General features: G+C 41.9%; 1 protein-coding gene across 2 annotated transcripts in view; it reads left to right on the top strand.

The window, feature by feature from the left end:
- IFT56 (intraflagellar transport 56) overlaps positions 1–19755 on the top strand; it is a 46607-nt gene that overhangs the window by 12587 nt on the left and 14265 nt on the right. For both annotated transcript variants that reach the window (XR_010987827.1, XM_068142612.1), the window contains exons 5-12: positions 7002–7051; positions 9167–9312; positions 10688–10859; positions 11338–11412; positions 13556–13658; positions 14955–15010; positions 16753–16806; positions 17210–17273. Coding sequence is in view for 1 of the 2 variants with exons in the window: in XM_068142612.1 (XP_067998713.1) it covers positions 7002–7051; positions 9167–9312; positions 10688–10859; positions 11338–11412; positions 13556–13658; positions 14955–15010; positions 16753–16806; positions 17210–17273 (720 nt within the window). In the remaining variant the exon portion in view is untranslated. The remainder of the gene's footprint in view (positions 1–7001; positions 7052–9166; positions 9313–10687; positions 10860–11337; positions 11413–13555; positions 13659–14954; positions 15011–16752; positions 16807–17209; positions 17274–19755) is intronic.

Below are 19755 nucleotides of genomic sequence, written 5' to 3'. Positions count from 1 at the left end.
AAATGTCAGCTGGTTTGCTGGAACAGCTCTTCCACACAAACGTGTCAATATGTGGAAATCAAATGGAAGTTCATTCTTGCCATCTACTGTTGCTGTTGCTTGAGAAAATTATTGTTATCTGTCTGAGGAAAAATATGCAGAGTATTAGGAAATTAGCATTAATAGCCATGAGGTAATGATTGCATTTTGTACAAGATACCTAGTCTGCAATCTCTTATGGGACATGGTTTTATGTTTATTTTATGATAGATGTGTTCTCTGAGCTTGTTGTTACTTAACTAGAATTTCATGGGGCATTTTCTCAGGAAAGAATAAATCTGTATATCAGAAGTCATATAAACCAGAATTACTGCAAATATAACCTAAGAAGTAGGGCAGAAAGGCAATAAAGAAAAATCCTTTGAAGGTTTCTCATTACAGTTGTACTTTATCTCCTCCAGGCTTCTTTCCAAATTCCTTTCAGATATTTCTGGCTTCTCCTTTTTCCCCTTCTGTGCCCTTACATTAAGGTTACTAATGTTCCTGGATCTGAGGTGAAGGTAGAGTTACTTCAAGTCACAGATTCACAGATCGCATCAGGTTGAAAGGGATCTTCAAAGGTCATCGTGTCCAAACCCCCCTGCAGTGAGCAGGGACACCTCCAACTACATCTGGCTGCTCAGGGCCACATCAAGCCTGACCTCAACCACATCCCTGAGCAACCTGTTCCAGTATTTCACTGTTCTCACTGTGAAAGAACTTCCTCCTAATGCCCAACCTAAACCTACCCTGCTCCAGGTTCAAACCATTTGCCCTCATCCTGTCACCACAAGCCCTTCTAAACATTCCCTCCACAGCCTTTCTGTAGGTCCCCTTCAGATATTGAAATGCAGCTACAAGGTCTTGACAGAGTCTTCTCTTCTCCAGGCTGAACAGCCCAAATTCTTTCAGTCTGTCTTCATAGGAGAGGTGCTCCAGCCCTCTGATCATCTTTGTGGCCCTCCTCTGGATCTGCTCCAGCAGGTCCATGTCTCTCTTGTCAGCTGGACACAGTACTCCAAGTGAGGCAGCAGCTACTCTTGTTTTATAGTCTTCCCATAGTGAAGCTACCAACTGTTGCTTTGTTAACCCCTTTTTCCATTGGATGAATGTATGTTTTCCATGGGTGAATGAGCTTGAATTTTTTTCTCTTGGTTTCATAAATAAGTTTTAAAATCACCTTTTTTTATTCTAAAAACAAATAATCTCCTGTTGTGTTCCCAGTACCTGTGCCTTGCAGGGTGAGAAACTCAACCTGGCACACTTGCGCTGTGAGCCTAGCAACTGATCCCAGCATTGAGAAGCCTTCATGGTGCTCTCAGAAGCCTCTGGCTAGCACTGCATTAGGAAAGATGCAAGAGCAAAGTGTTCCTTTAAACCACAAAATGCATGAGTGGGGCCACAATTCAACCTGTTATGGAAACCAGGCTTTTTAGGCCAAACAGACTTTACAACTCAATTGAAGATCCATGCACAGACAGGGTTGTGTTGCTGAAGCAGTCATTAAAGTTTGTTTGATTGATTCTTTTATTTTGATTTTTGATGGGCAAAGCTTTGTAATTACTTCCTCCCAGCTCTGCATGTGTCAGATCTGAGTGTGGTTCAGCTGAACAAAGATACCTCTCACTGCACAGCTTATACTGGAAGAAGCCATAGTGTACAAAAGCAGAGCAGAGGTGGATTAGTAAGCACAATGACATTTTCCAAACCACTTTTGCTTATGCATGTACTGATGTTTGCCAGGTGTCAGATAGTTGTCACTGGTGAAACTGTACAGTTACAAGCAGGCATAGAAGAGTTGCTGGGTTTTCTCTGTCTTTAGACTGCATGTTCACCTCCACCCAGAATTATTTGGTTTCTGCTAGTACTGTATTTCTTGAGAGCAGCATTTCATTGTCATTGCATTTTAGCTGTGGCTTCGAAGCAGCAGAGCTCAGTACATAGAACTTCCAAAGTGCACAAGTGAAAATATCAATTTATACATATTTAGACTTTTAAAACTATTAGCCTTATTTTCTTGGCTTGCTTTTTAAAGCCACAGAACAGGAATAATGGATAGGTTTTTGCCTACATGATATTTAACTTATTGTGCTTAGCAACTGAAATGAAATGTGTTTCTTTTGCAAGCAACTGAACATACTTGAACTGGCTTTTGAGTATTTTGGGAATGGGAAAAATTTCAATGGATGCCCTCTAAATTTCATTCAAGCAAATTCTGAACAGTTCAGCTATTCAAGTATGTGTGTGAACACTACTGCTGGGCCATGTGGTTTCCAAACATTTTCCCCATATCCTTACATTTTCCCTGCACCAGTGAGACTGCGGTTCTGAGGCACAGAGAGCCTCATTCAGCTACTGTTCTTGGGTGAGCAGGCTGTTGTTTCTCAGGGACAGGAGAATAAGGTTTCCTCTGGTCATGTTTTCTGTGCTGTCGGGCTGGAGCTTTCTCAGCACTGTTCCATTCCTAGCAGCTCCTCTGTGTGTGTAAGATGTGTTCTACATCTGTTAGTGTGTGAAGTGTGTGTGCATTATGTCTCTGAGATAGGATTTGTTAATGCAGATGCATGACCAGTGTTGCCTTGCATTCTTAGGAGAGGGCACATAGCATCATAGTATCAGTCACGTTTGGAAGGGACCACAAGGATCATCTAGTTCCAACCCCCCTGCCATGGGCAGGGACACCCCACACTAGATCAGGCTGGCCAGAGCCTCATCCAGCCTGGGCTTAAACACCTCCAGGGACGGGGCCTCGACCACCTCCCTGGACAACCCATTCCAGGGCTTCACCACTTTCATGGTGAAGAACCTCCTCCTCACATCCAGCCTGAATCTCCCCGCCTCTAGCTTCATTCCATTCCCCCTAGTCCTGTCACTACATATGCCAGATTGTCCCTGTGTGTGGCAGCAGTACTGAACCCACCAGGAGTCTCAGCTGGCATTTCTAGTGAGCTTAGGGTTTTGTTTAATAATTACTGAACATAACTGTTTTCACTCTTATTGTAGCTGTTCATTATAACAAATACTTCTCTAGGTGCCTGTTCAGTGTCAGCAAATAAGAATACACAGAATGCTTTCAAGGTCAATGTCAGCTTTGACTTTGATGCCTGGAACATAAGCAGTGAGCATGACCAAAAAATCTAGAGTGGGAATATTGGTGTGTTTACTAGCTGGGATGTGGTATATCCTGGCTTGCTACCTCAGTGATGTCTTTAGCACAAGGCCAGTGATAGACCTGGAGCAGAGTTCCAGTTTGTTATGCAGCATTGTCATCCTGTTTGTTGTGATCCCTAGATTGCTATGTACTGATTAAAAAAAAAGCACAGTCATCTTGAAAAACTAGGACAGGAAAAGAAGCTTGTGCTTCCAAGTGGCATTGACAGATCAGTGACAATGAAATTCTGCAGCAGCAGAGAGCAATAAAAGAGCAAGCCTAATGTCCCTTAAAAATCATTCTCTGTGATGAGGCAGTTGTATCACTTCCTGCTCCAGTGATTGACAAGAGCTCTATCCAATATTCTTAAGCAGATTCCTTCTGGAAACTAATCTGACCTTATTCATGTGTTTCCTTGTCTTCCTCAAAAAATGCATTTGGCTCTGGGAGAGGAGAAACTGCTGATATGGAATGTTTTGATAGTGACAGGACTTGTTTTTGCCCCCCTCCTTTTGTGGTTGATATTAACTTCAAGTGCCTTATTGTGAACAATCTCAAATGCTTAGTATCATCTCTTATGAAGCAGGACATTTTTTTTTCTCCCTCCATACATCTGTGCACAGCACCAGAACTCAGGTTTCATGTTTTGCCTGGCTTTAGGTATAAAATTACACAGACTAACCCTCCAGCTTTTGCCACAAAATAAATACTAATTTTGCTGTCAGATCAGCTGCCAGGTTTGCAAGGGCAGCACTGCAGTCATTGGTTGACCAGTGAAAGAATTCCTTGGGTTAGATTCTTGAGGAAGTATTGCTTGCAAGTCACAATTTTCACAGTGTAATTAATGCCCCAAACCCACTCAAACAAACAAGTGGGAAAAAAAGGAAAAAGGCAATGAACAAATACTTCATAAAAGGAACCCTGGTGTCTTTCCCCACAGCACTGTGATTAGACAATATGATACTGTCATTGTAAATCCCACAATCTGTCCTGCTTGTATTTTTGGAGTCTTTGCTGACCAACTGTTTTGAATTGTGAAGGGTGCTTCTAATTGGCTTAAGTTTCACACAAAAGCACATGTGGGGTCCATGTGCAACCCTTCTGAACTTTGATATTTAAACCTATCAATTACTGCTGGGGGACATGTGGAGCTACCACACTATCCTTGCTGACAACATTTTGAAGAACATGCATTTAAACTAAATTACTCTCAACTTTTGCAGCCCAGTGGATGAGGTCATCCCTGGAATGTGCTATCGTGTCAGTTACACTACAGCTGCTGCTTATACAATATTGATTGCAGATCAGAAACCCTTTTTGTTCTTTAATAATTAGGCTAATGAGAATGCCCACATTTGTCTTAGCTTGAAGACCACCATTGTGGCCTTCTCTCCAAACCACCACAACCATAACTTATCATAGTATCATGCAGGGTTGGAAGGGACCACAAGGATCATCTAGTTCCAACCCCCCTGCCATGGGCAGGGACACCCCACACTAGATCAGGCTGGACAGAGCCTCATCCAGCCTGGGCTTAAACACCCCCAGGGACAGGGCCTCGACCACCTCCCTGGACAACCCATTCCAGGGTTTCACCACTCTCATGGTGAAGAACCTCCTCCTCACATCTAGCCTGAATCTCCCTACCTCCAGCTTCATTCCATTCCCCCTAGTCCTATTACTACCTGAGATCCTGAGAAGTCCTTCCCCAGCCTTCCTGTAGGCCCCCTTCAGATACTGGAAGGCCACAATGAGGTCACCTGGGAGCCTTCTCTTCTGCAGACTGTACAGTCCCAACTCCTTCAGTCTGTCCTCATAGGAGAGGTGCTCCAGCCCTCTGATCATCCTCGTGGCCCTTCTCTGGACACGTTCCAGCACCTCCACATCCCTCTTGTAATAGGGGCTCCAGAACTGGACACAGTACTCCAGGTGGGGTCTCACCAGGGCTGAGTAGAGGGGGAGGATCACCTCCCTTGACCTGCTAGCCACACTTCTGATGCAGCCCAGGATCTGATTGGCTTTGCAGGCTGCAAGTGCACACTGAGAGCTCATGTTGAGCTTTTTGTCCACCAGCACCCCCAAGTCTCTCTCCTCAGGGCTGCTTTCCAGCCAGTCACTGCCCAGCCTGTATTTGTGCCTGGGATTGCCTCGACCCCGATGCAGGACCCTGCACTTGTTCTTATTGAACTTCATGAGCTTGGCTTGTGCCCACCTCTCCAGCCTGTCAAGGTCCCTCTGGATGGCCTCCCTTCCCTCCAGCGTGTCTGCTGCACCACACAGCTTGGTGTCATCAGCAAACTTGCTGAGGGTGCACTCAATGCCACTGTCCATGTCTTGATGCTCTTGATGCTCTGTTAGTAACACGTCCTAAGATGTGGGTTTGTGAGGTGGTTCTCATACCTTTTTCTTTGGGGACTTCTAGCAGTTCTTTAAAGAAACAATTCACTGTCTTCTTTTTGGAGGAGCATGGTTAAAAAACACAGCTTGGGAAGGGGAGAAGGGAAGAAGCAATTGCTGTACAGGGGAGAAATAATTGCTGTACCTGTGAGAAATGGGTGGGCAGCCCTGTGTTGCCAACCTGATGAGAATGGCCTGGGTTGTGTTATTGCCCACTGTGTTATAAAGCTTTCTGACTGTGTGGAGAAAGGTTATGAAGTTTGGAAAGCTCTCCCTCCATGGCTTTTTTAAAAAAAGACTAACTTATTAGTAAAAAATTCCATCCTGGAGTAGAGGAGGGAAGAGGTTTTGGTGGTTTGAGCCCTCTTTCATGGTTTAGGATGTCAGAAGAATTACAGCCTTGTGTTGCAGGCCATTGCTTTGCTAACTCTGCACTTCTCCAGCCTCATAAGCACAGTAAGTAATTCTGCTTTTTGTTAAGATTCCCTGTATATCCTTTCTGTGGAACGTGGGTTGCCAGCTGGTTGGTCTGAGCAACAATAAGAGTGCTCATTAACTGAGTAGGCTAAAGAAAATGCAGGAAACAAGGAAAGGCTTTTTGGAAGATTGTTTGCAAGAGAAATTAATAGCTCTGTTGGACGAAGGACCTTTGTCACTCTCAGCGAACCCTGATGGCTCTCTCTAGTGACTTAAAGCTCTGCAGTTAACAATTTGTGTCATGAAGTGAGTTAAATAGAATTCCTAATCCTGCTGGAGCAAGAGATTTCATGAACCTTAATGGCTCTAGAAAGGAGATGTCTCCCTTAAATCTCTGCTGTATCTTAGTTGGAATTTTTTCTGCTCTGATTGTAGGATTCTTTCGTGTGTCTTTTGTTTCTAAGGACAGAGAAATATTAGAACTAAGGATAAAGTAATGTGTGTATGTTACAAAATGGTATAGCATTGGGGTTTGCAATACACTGGGAGCTGGCAAGATTCCTGGAATTATAAATCATGACTTACTTCAAATGTGACACTTCCAGTAGCCTTGATCAGGAGTTTTTCTGTTGCTTTTTTACTTTGTAAAAAGTGATGTGCTATGTGTCACAAAAGTACCCCAGAGAATTATCCAGCAGGCCATGCAGTGAAATGATAGTGCAGTTCCTGAAAGTTTTAAGGCTCATGGAAGACAGAGGCCAATGAAAAGTCATTTTCAATAGAGACTTTAGTGGTCAGGGAGTGAATATGGGAAGAAGGGAGGCCTTTAAACTGCTCTAAAATAGGTAGAAACAACCCTGGGGCATGACCTGCAAAAGGCTGTGTCAGTGAAGAACTGGGCTTGGACTCTTTAATGAAAGAATATGGATGGATGCATGTCTGCTGAGGAGGGCTTGAAATAGAAGGGAGACACCCTGAGTTGTTCTTCACAGTGATACTCACTGTGTTTTCCTTTCAGCACCAAAGAGTCCTCTCCAGAACCGTGTACTCTTTCACCTGGCACATAAGGTATGAAGTCTTTTTCTTTACTCATGCTTGCTTTGTTTTCTTTTCAATTTAGTGATGTGAAATTTATGCTGCAAACCTGGCAGAATAATGAAAGTCTCTGGGGTGGCAGGAGAACAAATGTTTTTCATAACTACTGTATTAAAAAGTGGAGGAGAAAGTTAGTGTGAAAACATGATCCCAGAACAGATGCCCTTAGCATGTATCCAAGGAAAGTCTTCACAATGCATTTCACATAAGTCATACAATAGGAACCTGATGGTATTTTTGATCAGGAGGAACCTGGAACTTGAATAGAATCAGAAATGTATGAGCCCCTGTTTTTCTTTTCCTTGCAAGGATATGATTTTCCTAACTTAGAGTTGGCTTATACTTAACAACTTGACCAAAATGGTCTAGATGCTACGTCTGATCCTCCTAAGTTATTCAGTATCCCAGAAGTAATGTTGTTTACAGCATACAATTTACTTTAATTTCAACAATTAAATGCTTATTTCACTTACCATACATGCCTGTCTTCCCTTCAATTTGGTTTTGTACCATCCTGTGTTATGCTTAATGACTATTGTGCTGCCAAAGAGACTGAGTTGAGAGAAAGTATGAATCCTCAGTGTTAGCTTTGATGTCAGATTCTTTTTACTTAAATCTCTGTTAAGTTTAAGAGAGAAATTTTGCAACATTTTTGTAGCCCTCTGATGCAGGTGTGTGTGATAAGGAGAAGTTGAGTAATATACCTAGATGAGCTAGGAATTACTAGTCTTGGAAATAAAGGAAGTCCATTGCCTTCAGTTCTGTTAAGCAACTTCTCTTGCTTTGGTACTGGAATACCAATTTGTGACTGGCCTAAAGAGGGAGGAAAATGATTTGAAGAAAACTGAGCAGACAGATGAAAAACAAATTTGTAAGATAGAATTTGTGTAAGAGAAATTCATAATTACTCTTGATTCAGCAGTAGGGAAGCAAAGGGAAGCACTGCAGTAAGTGCACTAGACTAATGAGGTGAATAGCCTGAACTTCACTATTGTAATAAAAATATCACCAGTATGTTTAACTCTGTTCCTTGCTGTTGCCCTTGTGTGTTACGTGCTATAAAGCAGTGCTTTTTAGAATAGAATAGAATAGAATAGAATAGACCAGGTTGGAAGAGCCCTTCAAGATCATCGTGTCCAACCTATCATCCAACACCACCTAATCAACTAACCCATGCAACCAAGCACCCCATCAAGTCTCCTCCTGAACACCTCCAGTGATGGTGACTCCACCACCTCCCTGGGCAGCCCATTCCAATGGACAATCACTCTCTCTGTATAGAACTTCTTCCTAACCTCCAGCCTAAACCTCCCCTGGTGCAGCTTGAGACTGTGTCCTCTTGTTCTGGTGTTGGTTGCCTGGGAGAAGAGACCAACCTCTGCCTGTCTACAACCTCCCTTCAGGTAGTTGTAGACAGCAATAAGGTCACCCCTGAGTCTCCTCTTCTCCAGGCTAAGCAACCCCAGCTCCCTCAGCCTCTCCTTATAGGGCTTGCATTCCAAGCCCCTCCTCAACTTTGTTGCCCTTCTCTGGACTCATTCCAGCAAGTCAACCTCCTTCCTAAACTGAGGGGTCCAGCACTGGACACAGGACTCAAGGTGTAATAAGCCATTTAGTTAAAGAAACTGGAATTTGAAGGGGCTGATGAAAGAGAATTTGCTAGTGCTGTAAAGAAGTCCTGTGAAAATTAGTGCTTGTCTGTTGACAAGTCTTGCATTTTTCTGCTGTCTGTGAGAAGCAAGATTTGGATCTACAAACAGGGAAAGTCAAATCTTGTGTTGCAAAATTCTCTTTGTGAAATAATTCATTCAGCTCTTCCTCTCCTACCCATTAAAGCACGTGACATGTAATTATGTCTAAATCACACCTGAAAGGAAAATGTGTACTTAGTTTTAGCCTCACATTTATCTAGTTTCAACTGGTCTGCTGCTTTAAAGTTTGGCTCAGTGGTTGCATTAACTGTACCAGAGCTTTTCCAGGTGTTTCCTATGAATCACCTACTGTTTGCCAACAAGGACAAAGCTAATCCAGCTCATTAAAACATTTCTCTCACTCAACTCTTCTGAGAATGTGTCACAATCTTTTTAGTTCAGTGATGAGAAGAAACTGATGAGCTCTCACCAGAATCTGCAAGACATTACAGAAGATCAGCTTAGCCTGGCGTCTATCCACTACATGCGGTCCCACTACCAAGAAGCTATTGATATCTACAGGCGCATTCTCCTTTATCATCGGTAGGCACCTCTGCTCCAAGCCTCCTTCCAGTGTCTCTGACTCTGCTGGTATTTGAATTCATTTACTTGCTGGGTTTCTGAAAGCAGGAGTTTTCCCCAATGACTATATCCCTTTCCCACCACAAAATGTACACAAGTTGCATCCCCCTCAAGTTTGTTCATTGCAAAGCGTTATTGAAGTACGCATGTTTAGAAAGACATCTGGTCTCTGTTGCTTTCTTTGGGGAATTCTTTCTCAGACTTCTGTTTGCTTGTTTTACTTCTTCTGAGATCATATGTGGTCAAGTACCTGCTTTGTCCTTCCCCCCCGCCCCAATGGCCAGTTCAGCAACCCTTGCTTGTTGGTTTCTCCCTCACCTCTTAACCTTCCTAAGAAGGGTTTGGTTCTTAGTTTTTATGTGGAGAGTTCCTTGCATTCTTTCCACTTCTGTTTATCCTGGTATGACACTTGCTGGTGTTTGTGCCTATTATGCTTTGCAACTTCTGATTCAGAATGTAACAAGGAAGAAATTTAATTGAATTCTTAGGTGGTTGGAAGTATTGTTAAATAAAAGAGAAACTGCTGTCCAGAATGTACAGCTACCTTTCAGCAGTATCTCTTCTGCAATGCTTCAGAGAAGTCCATCATGATGTATATAAGTATGTTATATAATGCTTGGGGAAAAGCTTCTTGACTTCCAAGTCCTACAGAAGCAATCACTTAAAGCTAAATGAGTAACGTTAGCATAGAATCATAGAATCAATAAGGTTGGAAAAGACCTCAAAGATCATCAAGTCCAACCTGTCACCCAACACCTCATGACTACTAAACCATGGCACCAAGTGCCATGTCCAATCCCCTCTTGAACACCTTCATAACAAATCTCCTTTTACTTTTTCTTCTCACAAATGCCTGTCTTATTTCTGTCTAGTTTTTTCTAGTTCTTGATCACTTGTAATGGCAAGGAGTTTTTTCTAATTGTACTTGGTAGAAGATTGTAAGAGCCATTAAAACATTTTCTAAGTGTTATGTGAATAGTAAATGTGTTTGCATGTGTTGCATAGAAAATCCTATTCTGCCAGGCCAAATACAGGCCTCATGTTCTGTGTGTTTCTTTAGAATGAAGTGGCCACCATTTCCTAGATCTGCAAATTAGGAGTTTTGTAGATAATTCTTTACAGCTGCAGTAGCTGCTGTTAAAAAAACTAATGTGAATCTGAGGCTGTGCAATTGTAGCTTACAACATAGGGCTCTAAAGTAAGCATTTCCCAGAAAGCCCAGTTTTGGTGTCCTTGTGGAAGATGTGTAGATGTATGAGAACTTGGTGTGAGATTTGAATGTCCTGTAGTATATCTGAGGGGATTTAAATGTTGTCCTTAATCCTCTTTCCTGCAGGGAATACCTGGCTCTGAATGTATATGTGGCCCTATGCTATTACAAGCTGGATTACTATGAAGTGTCACAGGAAGTGCTATCTGTTTATCTTCAGCAAGTTCCTGATAGCACCATTGCTCTTAACCTTAAGGCTTGTAACCATTTCCGACTCTGTGATGGGAAGGCCGCTGAGGTATCTATTGGATGGCCCTTCAGGTCACCTTTATTTGAGTTCAAGATTCCATACAGCTTTCTTTTCCTTGTTATCTGTCTTAACCAGTGATGTTGATCACAGAATCATAGAATCAATAAGGTTGGAAAAGGCCTCAAAGTATCATCAAGTCCAACCTGTGCCCTTTACCTTGTTACTGTGTCCTTCTTTAGGAATGCCACCTATTTCAGTTTCCCCTGCATATTAAGCCCTCTGTCCACATGTGTGCACAGTGGTCTTAATGGTTTTCCCAGTCTGCTTCAGACCTTCTGTCTATAAGTATTACCCAGCTGCTAAAATGATCACAAAGAAGCTGGAAGGCAAAAATCTTCCTGTGACCCAGGATTGCTGGAGATAGCTTTTTATAAGCTTTAGAGCTCATATGAAGTTCTATTTATGCTTGTGTGCTTGTTTGTTTGTTTGTTTTCATGTTCAAATTCTGTAATATATGTAATGCCAGGCAGAGCTCAAGAAGTTGACAGACAGTGCCTCATCGTCTCTGGAGTTTGGCAAGGAGCTCATTAAGCACAATCTGGTGAGTAATGCATTTAATATGAGCTGCTCTCATTTGTAGAGCTATACTTGATGATTCATAAAATGGAATAATTGTTGAGATTTAATCTTTGTAGTTGGAATAAGTTGTCTTTGGTGCACAGTTTGTATCCAGGACTGCTGACCTGATTGAGTCTCTGCTGCCATGCAAGTCCCATTCCAGAAGTCCTACCTTCGTAATAAGTGTACCATCAAGTACAAGAGGGATATGGATGTGCTGGAACGTGTCCAGAGAAGGGCCATGAGGATGATCAGAGGGCTGGAGCACCTCTCCTATGAGGACAGACTGAAGGAGCTGGGGCTGTTCAGTCTGGAGAAGAGAAAGCTCCGAGGTGACCTAATTGTGGCCTCCCAGTATCTGAAGGGGGCCTACAGGAAGGCTGGGGAGGGACTTCTCAGGATCTCAGGTAGTAATAGGACTAGGGGGAATGGAATGAAGCTGGAGGTAGGGAGATTCAGGCTGGATGTGAGGAGGAGGTTCTTCACCATGAGAGTGGTGAAGCCCTGGAATGGGTTGTCCAAGGAGGTGGTTGAGGCCCCATCCCTGGAGGTGTTTAAGAGCAGGCTGGATGAGGCTCTGGCCAGCCTGATCTAGTGTGAGGTGTCCCTGCCCATGGCAGGGGGGTTGGAACTAGATGATCCTTGTGGTCCCTTCCAACCCTGACTGATACTATGATACTAAGTGTAATTTTTCTCCTCTGGAAGTTTTCTGTCAGTTTGAGACTGTGTCAAGAAAATAAAAATGCTGCTTTTACCTCCAGAGGTGTATTGAAATAATTCATCTCTTGTAAGAAGAGCTCTGCAAGATATTTGGGGAGGACACTTTAGAAACAAGTCAGAATGCATGACCTAGAACTCTTATTTAGTACAACGTGAGTGGAATTGAGGTAACTTGTGAAAATGGTCATCATCCAAATAGAAATTAACAAGGAGTTCTAGGGGCAAAAGGTGTTGATAAAAGCCAAAATCCTTGTGTGTTCTGCAGTGAGTCACTAATCACCTGTTATTTTTTCCCTGCAGCAGTATTAATACTTTGATGAACAAGCAGTAACAGCAGATTGCTCTTACATAATGATGAGCTGCTGCTTGCTTTGTCATTTTTAAGCTAACACTTTTTCCCCCTAAGAGTCTAAGAGTTCACAGTATCACTAAGGTTGGAAGAGACCTTGAGGATCATCAAGTCCAACCTGTCACCACAGACCTCATGATTAGACCATGGCACCAAGTGCCACGTCCAATCCCCTCTTGAACACCTCCAGGGACGGTGACTCCACCACCTCCCTGGCCAGCACATTCCAATGATGAATAACTCGCTCGGTGAAGAACTTTCTCCTCACCTCAAGTCTAAACCTCCCCTGGTATAGCTTGAGACTGTGTCCCTTTGTTCTGGTGCTGGTTGCCTGGGAGAAGAGACCAACCCCTTCCTGGCTACAGCCACCTTTCAGGTAGTTGTAGAGAGCAATGAGGGCACCCCTGAGCCTCCTCTTCTCCAGGCTAAACAATCCCAGCTCCCTCAGCCTCTCCTCATAGGGCTTGTGTTGAAGGCCTCTCCCCAGCCTTGTTGCCAAGTTAAAACTGCTTTCAAAATTTTCTGAATTAATATTCTTTTATTGTGGATGTTGGGCTTTTGGCCAGCAATTCATTCAGTAATAGTGTTAGATTTTGGTGGAGGAACTGTCATGTGAAACTAGAGGTGTAAAGGATTGACTGCTCCTCCTCACTTTTGGGTCTTGTGGCGTTCTAAATACATGTGGAGCTGTTAGTCTGATTTTTTCATGTGAATACATCACAAGCAAAATGTCATTCTGTGTGTGTTCCTCTCACTCTTGTCTCAGACCATATTAGTCTTTAAAATCTGTGATCTATAATGTAGCACTGCTTTGAGCTGCTAAATGCTGAAATAAGGTCAATCTTTACTGATGGATTAAACACTTTATATTCTTCAGAATAAAGATGGTCACACGTTGTAATTCTGTAGTCCTATTAAAGCAGGGATTATGCTAATGCCAGTACCATTGACCCTTTCCTGCTGTTACTGTAGGAATTTAAGGATTAATTTCCTTGAACTAAGACATAATGGACAACATTTTCATACACGGTTACCAATATACTGCCTTTCTCTGCAGGTGGTGTTCCGAGGAGGAGAAGGGGCTTTGCAGGTCCTGCCTCCTCTGGTTGATGTTATTCCTGAGGCAAGACTGAATCTTGTGATTTACTATCTCCAGCAAGGTAAATACACCTTCTTCTGGTTCTTTTATAGCTTCAGGGGTGACATTCATTCATTCATCTGATCTCAACTGAGTGTTCAATGAAATGCTTTGTTTGTTTCTTTGCAGTAAAAGGTAATTCCTTTCATTTTCTGTTCTCTGGAAAATAGTGAAGTTAGAGTTCCCATGGCTTGCAGAGAAAGGTTTTAATTGTGTGCAGACAAATAACTCCACTTTAGCAGAGTACTGGGGGCTCTTGGGTTGCAGGAGATGGCTTTAGGGACAGTGATGTTTGTATGTTTCTAGAGAGAGGATCTCACTTTTGCCTGACTATGTGAGGATGGTATTTCTCTAAATAGAATTCTGCACAGTCAATACCTGAGCCAAAGGAACTGTGAACAAGGCTGCAGTTTGTGAACAGGATGTTTCATTCCAAGTCTGTTTTGCAACTCTTAAAGAATGCAGATAGGTAGCCAGAATCAGTTGGAGAGGATTTTCTACTTGTTTCTCCTCTTGGTTGGCTGATTCCTTTGAATTTTATCTGAGTTTAGTTTCAGTCTCATTCCTTTTCTGCCATTGTGTTGCTTTATTCAAGGGTGGGTTGACTGCCTGAGTGACGAGTAGGTGTTAACCACAGTCATGTAATGTAAGGTGATGTGATGACTGCTTGGGTGCAATGCTGTATCAACAAAACTTTGCCAGTAAAAAGGGTATCTTGGCTGGCTTGGTTTACCAAGTCAACCCTAGTCCAAACATATTTTTTTGAATGTAGGTAAACTTTAGGATCTTTTCAGTTTACTTGCACAGGAAGTTGCTTGTTGAATTCCAGCTTTACATTTAAACTTCTGTGCTCATTGTGCCTTTTGCTTGTTAGAATTAGGCTCAGGTAAGAGCTGCTGGACAGGTTTTGAAATATTGATGAGGAAAAGATGTAGTTTCCCTTCAGAATCACATTACCTTATCCTCCTTGAGGGGTAAATAAATAAGAGGAAAGACAGTAAGATGATGGATTTATTATCTTGACCTTGTACTGTTGAGAAGCGAGCCACTGGATTATAAGCAAAGGGGACAAGTCATCTCTACTAGGAAAATTGTAGTAATAAAGAAGCTATTACTCACTCTGTGTTTGTTATTTGAGTTCTAGAAAACCATCACCATTGTGATATAAATTCACAATGATTTATAGTTACCTTTCTCCTCCTGTCTAAATGCTTTATTTCTTAGCCTGTAAGTGTTGGGGAATGCTGTAGAGGATGAGTGACTTGGTCTAATACACTGTGCTATTGGTTATCATGCAATCTAATGTCTGCCATTTAAGGTGATGTGCAAGAGGCTTATAACCTGATTAAGGACCTGGAACCCACAGCTCCACAGGTAATTGAAAACTGATGTCGTGGGTACATAAAGACAGAGGTTATAAATTGACACAAAATCTGCCATGTACAAAAGTGATATCCTCAGGACAGCTTGCCCCACTCCTGCTCTTAACTCTTATGTTCTCTATCCTTTTATCAACAATAGACTTCATATGCATGCATAACATAACATGTTTATTCCTGTACCACCTGGGGTCAACTAAGATTACAGCTTTCTTGGGTGCAGACTTGATTCTGGGGAGTTGACCATCAGTACATAAATAAAAGGTCTCTTTCAGCTACAGCTTCTTGTCACTTCTGCCTAGTTAATGGTTGCCATCCCTCAGACCTGCTAGCTCAAATGAATGTGGTTTGTCCTGAAGCCATATCAATAAAAATGAGCTAGATTAAATTAAACAGTGAAAATAATAGGTCTTTTCTAATCTCACTTCAGCTGCAGTAAGTGGAAGCTGCACTGTCCCTTGGCTACTACTGTAATTCTCTTTTGTGGCTGTTCCAACATCTTTACTCTTTGATTTATTCCTCTTTACAGTTTATTTTCCAAAGGTCACATAGCTGGGTATGAAAGAGACCTTTCATGAGTGAATGTGAGGATTAGATGGAGGGATGGAAAATGAAAACCTCAAGAACATAGATTTAGTGATTCTGTGCTGAGAAGTGTCTTCTGCTGTTGCTTTTCACTTGCATTTTCCATTTTAGCAAGGCTTACTTGAACAGTTTTCTGCAGCTGTAGGTGCTTTAGCCTCCATTTTCCCTGTGTATATGCCTAATAGAAATGATACTACTCTTAATCACATTTTGAAATGAGAATATTGTGCTTTTTTCCCATTTTTCTCACCCACACTTGGAAGGAACTCACTGCTAAGACTTGCAAAACTACTTCTACATCCTCCTTCAGTTCATCTGAATTGTCTTCTTTGTCATGATGTCTATAGGATAATAATTTGGCACCTGTTAAGAGAGGCAGTGGGTTAAAATGATTACTTAGCTTGCTTGCTGGTACTCTCAGATTGCTTTCTTGCACTTCATTGTTGGTCTGTATAGATGTCTGTCTTGTTCCATGTTTACATATGTGACAGGACTGTCCAGATTTACTGAGTACCAACTAAAACAGGCTTATAGCCATAACTCTTAATGATAAGACTTAAATAAGACCAATTTATTTGTGACACACTGAGGAAAATCTTGTTCAAGGAAGACTTAAACTATGGTTGTATCTCAGAGGAGAGATTGCAGGGTACCCACTCCTGTTCTGAATTTCTGTAGAGCAACATGACCACAGAGCACAAACCCTTGGATATTTTTGCCCTGATGAGAAAGCTATGGATTTTGGAGCAAGGGTAATTATGAATAACTGATGTGCATACTTGAAGTGGAATCTGTGGATTTATATAGCATTGCACTTGGTTATTGGTCATGGAGAGGGCATGATAGTATGTTAAGGTGTTCCTTCTGGTGCAAATCTTTGAGCATAAGACTTACCAGAAAAGATGCTACCCTTTTGCATCCCACAGATTGAGCAGAAATGATGAGCTAGCAAGTAAAGTGGTTTGGGGGGAGGGGTAACTTTGTGCTACTGTGCTGAAGCACTATCACAGCATCACAGAACCAGCTACTTATGAAATTGATTGGAGATAGAGTGGAATTTAGAAATAAAATTAACCTACATCTAGGCTCTTAAGTGCCTCCTGAAATCTGCACCCTGTCTTCTTTCTTCCTTATTACTTTTCTTCTTTTCAGGAGTATATCCTCAAAGGAGTGGTAAATGCAGCACTTGGACAAGAACTGAACTCGGTGAGTGAAGCCTCTGAGGTTCTCCAGCTTTGCCAACAGTAGAATGTGAACAAATCTGTAGGGGCTGGAATGGAGTGAATGAGGCAGGCTCTCACAGTCTCTTAATCTTCTTCTGTGCAGTACTGAATCCAGAGGAAGTGAAATGTGCATCTCTGTTGCTAGTCCTGACAATAAATAGAGCTGAATTTGGCTTCTGTGCCATGCTTCCCAAAAAACTGTTTGCTTTCTACAGTGTTCTTGTGTATCTAGGCACCTACAGTGGCACATTTACCTTTTCTGGTTTTACTTCAGCCCTGTTTTGTCTGTTAGTTGCTCCTTATCTCAGAGCATGTTTTCACTGTGTATTGTAGTGTCAACTCCAGAACTCATGTTAGATTCTTTACACTATTTTTCCTTCTTCCAGAGAGATCACCTGAAAATTGCTCAGCAGTTCTTCCAGTTGGTGGGTGAATCAGCCAGTGAATGTGGTATGTTTTAAATGTTCTTTCTCTGTTATCTGATCCTTCTTACAGTATCCAAACATACAGCGTCCTATCTTTGTCTAACTGCTGGCTGTTAACATAACTACTGCTAGGCACTTTGTTGCTATATATGAGCCACAGAAAGTCTAACTGAGAGTCTGAACCAAATTTGCAAGTTTAATTTAGAAGGCTCAGTTGATTCCAAACCTTAGTATATGAATTTGGCTCAAAAAGAGGCTATATGGCAAACTGCTAGTCTTCACTGATACACAGTGTGGCAGCTTGCCTTTGACTAATAATACCCATTATGAAACAGAAGGCAACAGCCTAATTAGGTGAAGTGTGTGGCTGAAACCTCACAGGTACAAATCTAAGGCTGCTAATGAAAGCCTATTGAGTACAAAGAGTCCTAGCACGGAGTGTGCCCTTGAACTGAGGGTGCTAAAAACAGGAGGAATTTGGCTACAGAGAGAGAGATGGAGGATCTGGGACTAACACTGTGGCTGAACCAAAGGAAAAAAACCCAACAAGACAAAACCTAATTACAAAAAATCCATGTATTTTCAATATTTATTTTTACTTAATGCTAGACTAAAACAAGGCCTTGTATTCCTTTCCACACATCAAAGTAAACCCAGAATCCCAACTCTAAACAGCCAGTAGTCGGAACAAAGAAATTCAGCAAAAGTCCCTTGTAGTTGCTGTCACTAGGGCTATTTCTTTAGGTGGGTAACTTGTGCATGTTTATGGTGCATGTGGTCCTCAGAGACAAAATGCTATCTCCTGTGTCCATGGTGACTGAAGAGGAGTGCAAGAGACAGAGCAGCAGCAGTGATGAAACTTCCAGAAACACTGTTGAACCATTCTGTTATCCTTACAACTCTTCTACTATTGATATTATGCAGCAGAGAGCTTCATGTTGGAAGGCTGGAAGTGGTACCATAGATGAGGTCTCCCTAACACATTCCTTTCACATTGAGGTTATCCCTTTGCAGCTGGGATCCCAGGTAACAGAAAGAAGCAACAGAAACTGTAGAAGTGGAGGAGGCTGTTAGTGGGCATATTGCTAACTGGGCTTGTGATGCCAGTTATGTCACAGGGTCATATAGTGGTGGTAGGCCTCTTAATGTCCACAATTGTCATGCAGATATGATGAGTGACCATAGCACACGTGGATAAAAATACAGAGATAGTCTGAGAAAAGATACCCTGAAAAGAGTTGTAGTGAAGATACAGCACAAAACCAAAAGTGAAGTTGGTAGGAAGCTTAAAGTCTTAATTTTACTGTGCAATATTTTTAAACCCATATGTAAGCAAAATAGAGAGGCTGAGACTTGAAGTATGGTTGAGGGCTGGCAGGAAAGGGAACAGAAGTGTAGTCCAATTAAGAAGATGGGTTAATTGAACAGAACAAGCCTATGGGAAGGATTGGTTCCAGCTAGAAGGAAATGGAATCATTAGTACTGCAAGCATCTTACCCTCTTGGTACTTCCATGTAAAAACTGCTTTATCATCTTTAAAAAACATGGCAGAATGCTGACTTACAGAGAGTGAGTAAGGCTTACAGAGGAAATAAGTGAGACCTAAAGAGCCACTTCAACTCATCCTTTAAAGCCAAAATAGTATGGGGGGAAGAGAGGGGGAGGGGGGTATCCTTAAACAAGGGACAAACTGTAGACAGGAAATAGAAGGGGCCAACAGAGTTCAGTTTAGATAGGACATAACAAAAAGCAAACACATGAAGAGCAAATATGTGTCTTCAGACAACTACTAGATGCTTTACAAGAAGATGAATAAAGAGGAGCACCTGGGTTTAGAAGAGGAGGCTATAAACCTAAAATAACTCTTTCAACATGACAAGAGGAAGGCAACATGTGGAACATTGATCCTAATTTATAATGGGGTATTACTCAATAGGTTCTGTCAGTGGAGGAATAGTTCTAAGCATTATAGAAACCTCCTTTCTTTATCAGTGAGTAATATAAAATTGTTTTAAATTACATGTTCAGATAGGAGACTCATCATGTGCAGGCTAAATTATTCACCAGCCAGCCTGGATGGGAACAGTGACTGGCATACTAAGGAAGTTAGAGGTTTTATATAGCAAGATAATGAAATAATATTTGGAGATTTCTCTTCTGCCCATATTGAGCCAGTAAATGCAATGACATGGCATGATACAAAGAAGGAATTTTGAAATGCTAAGTTTTCACCTCACACACAACTGAACATGTGACTCCAGTACAGAGATTACACAGAACCTGAGCTGATTTGGGTTTTTTTTAATGAAAATCCAGTTTTGTTACAGTGCTCTGGGTATAATCAAATTCAAAACCCTCTGTTAGCAAATAACCTCAAAAAATGTCCACAGCCCTAATTTCAAGAAGGGAAACTCCACAATAGCCTTGCTCATTTCTAACAGAAAATTTTCAGTGAAGAAGCAGTGAAAAGAATAAAATGCACCTGATTTGAATACTTGAACAAACCT

Source organism: Melanerpes formicivorus, unplaced genomic scaffold (genome assembly GCF_026170545.1).
Source record: "Melanerpes formicivorus ecotype bairdi unplaced genomic scaffold, bMelFor1.0.p_v2 SCAF_8, whole genome shotgun sequence".
In the NCBI taxonomy this organism is placed as follows: Eukaryota; Metazoa; Chordata; class Aves; order Piciformes; family Picidae; genus Melanerpes; species Melanerpes formicivorus.
The sequence above is the reverse complement of the archived record's forward strand: the minus strand, read 5'-3'. Positions and strand labels throughout refer to the sequence as shown.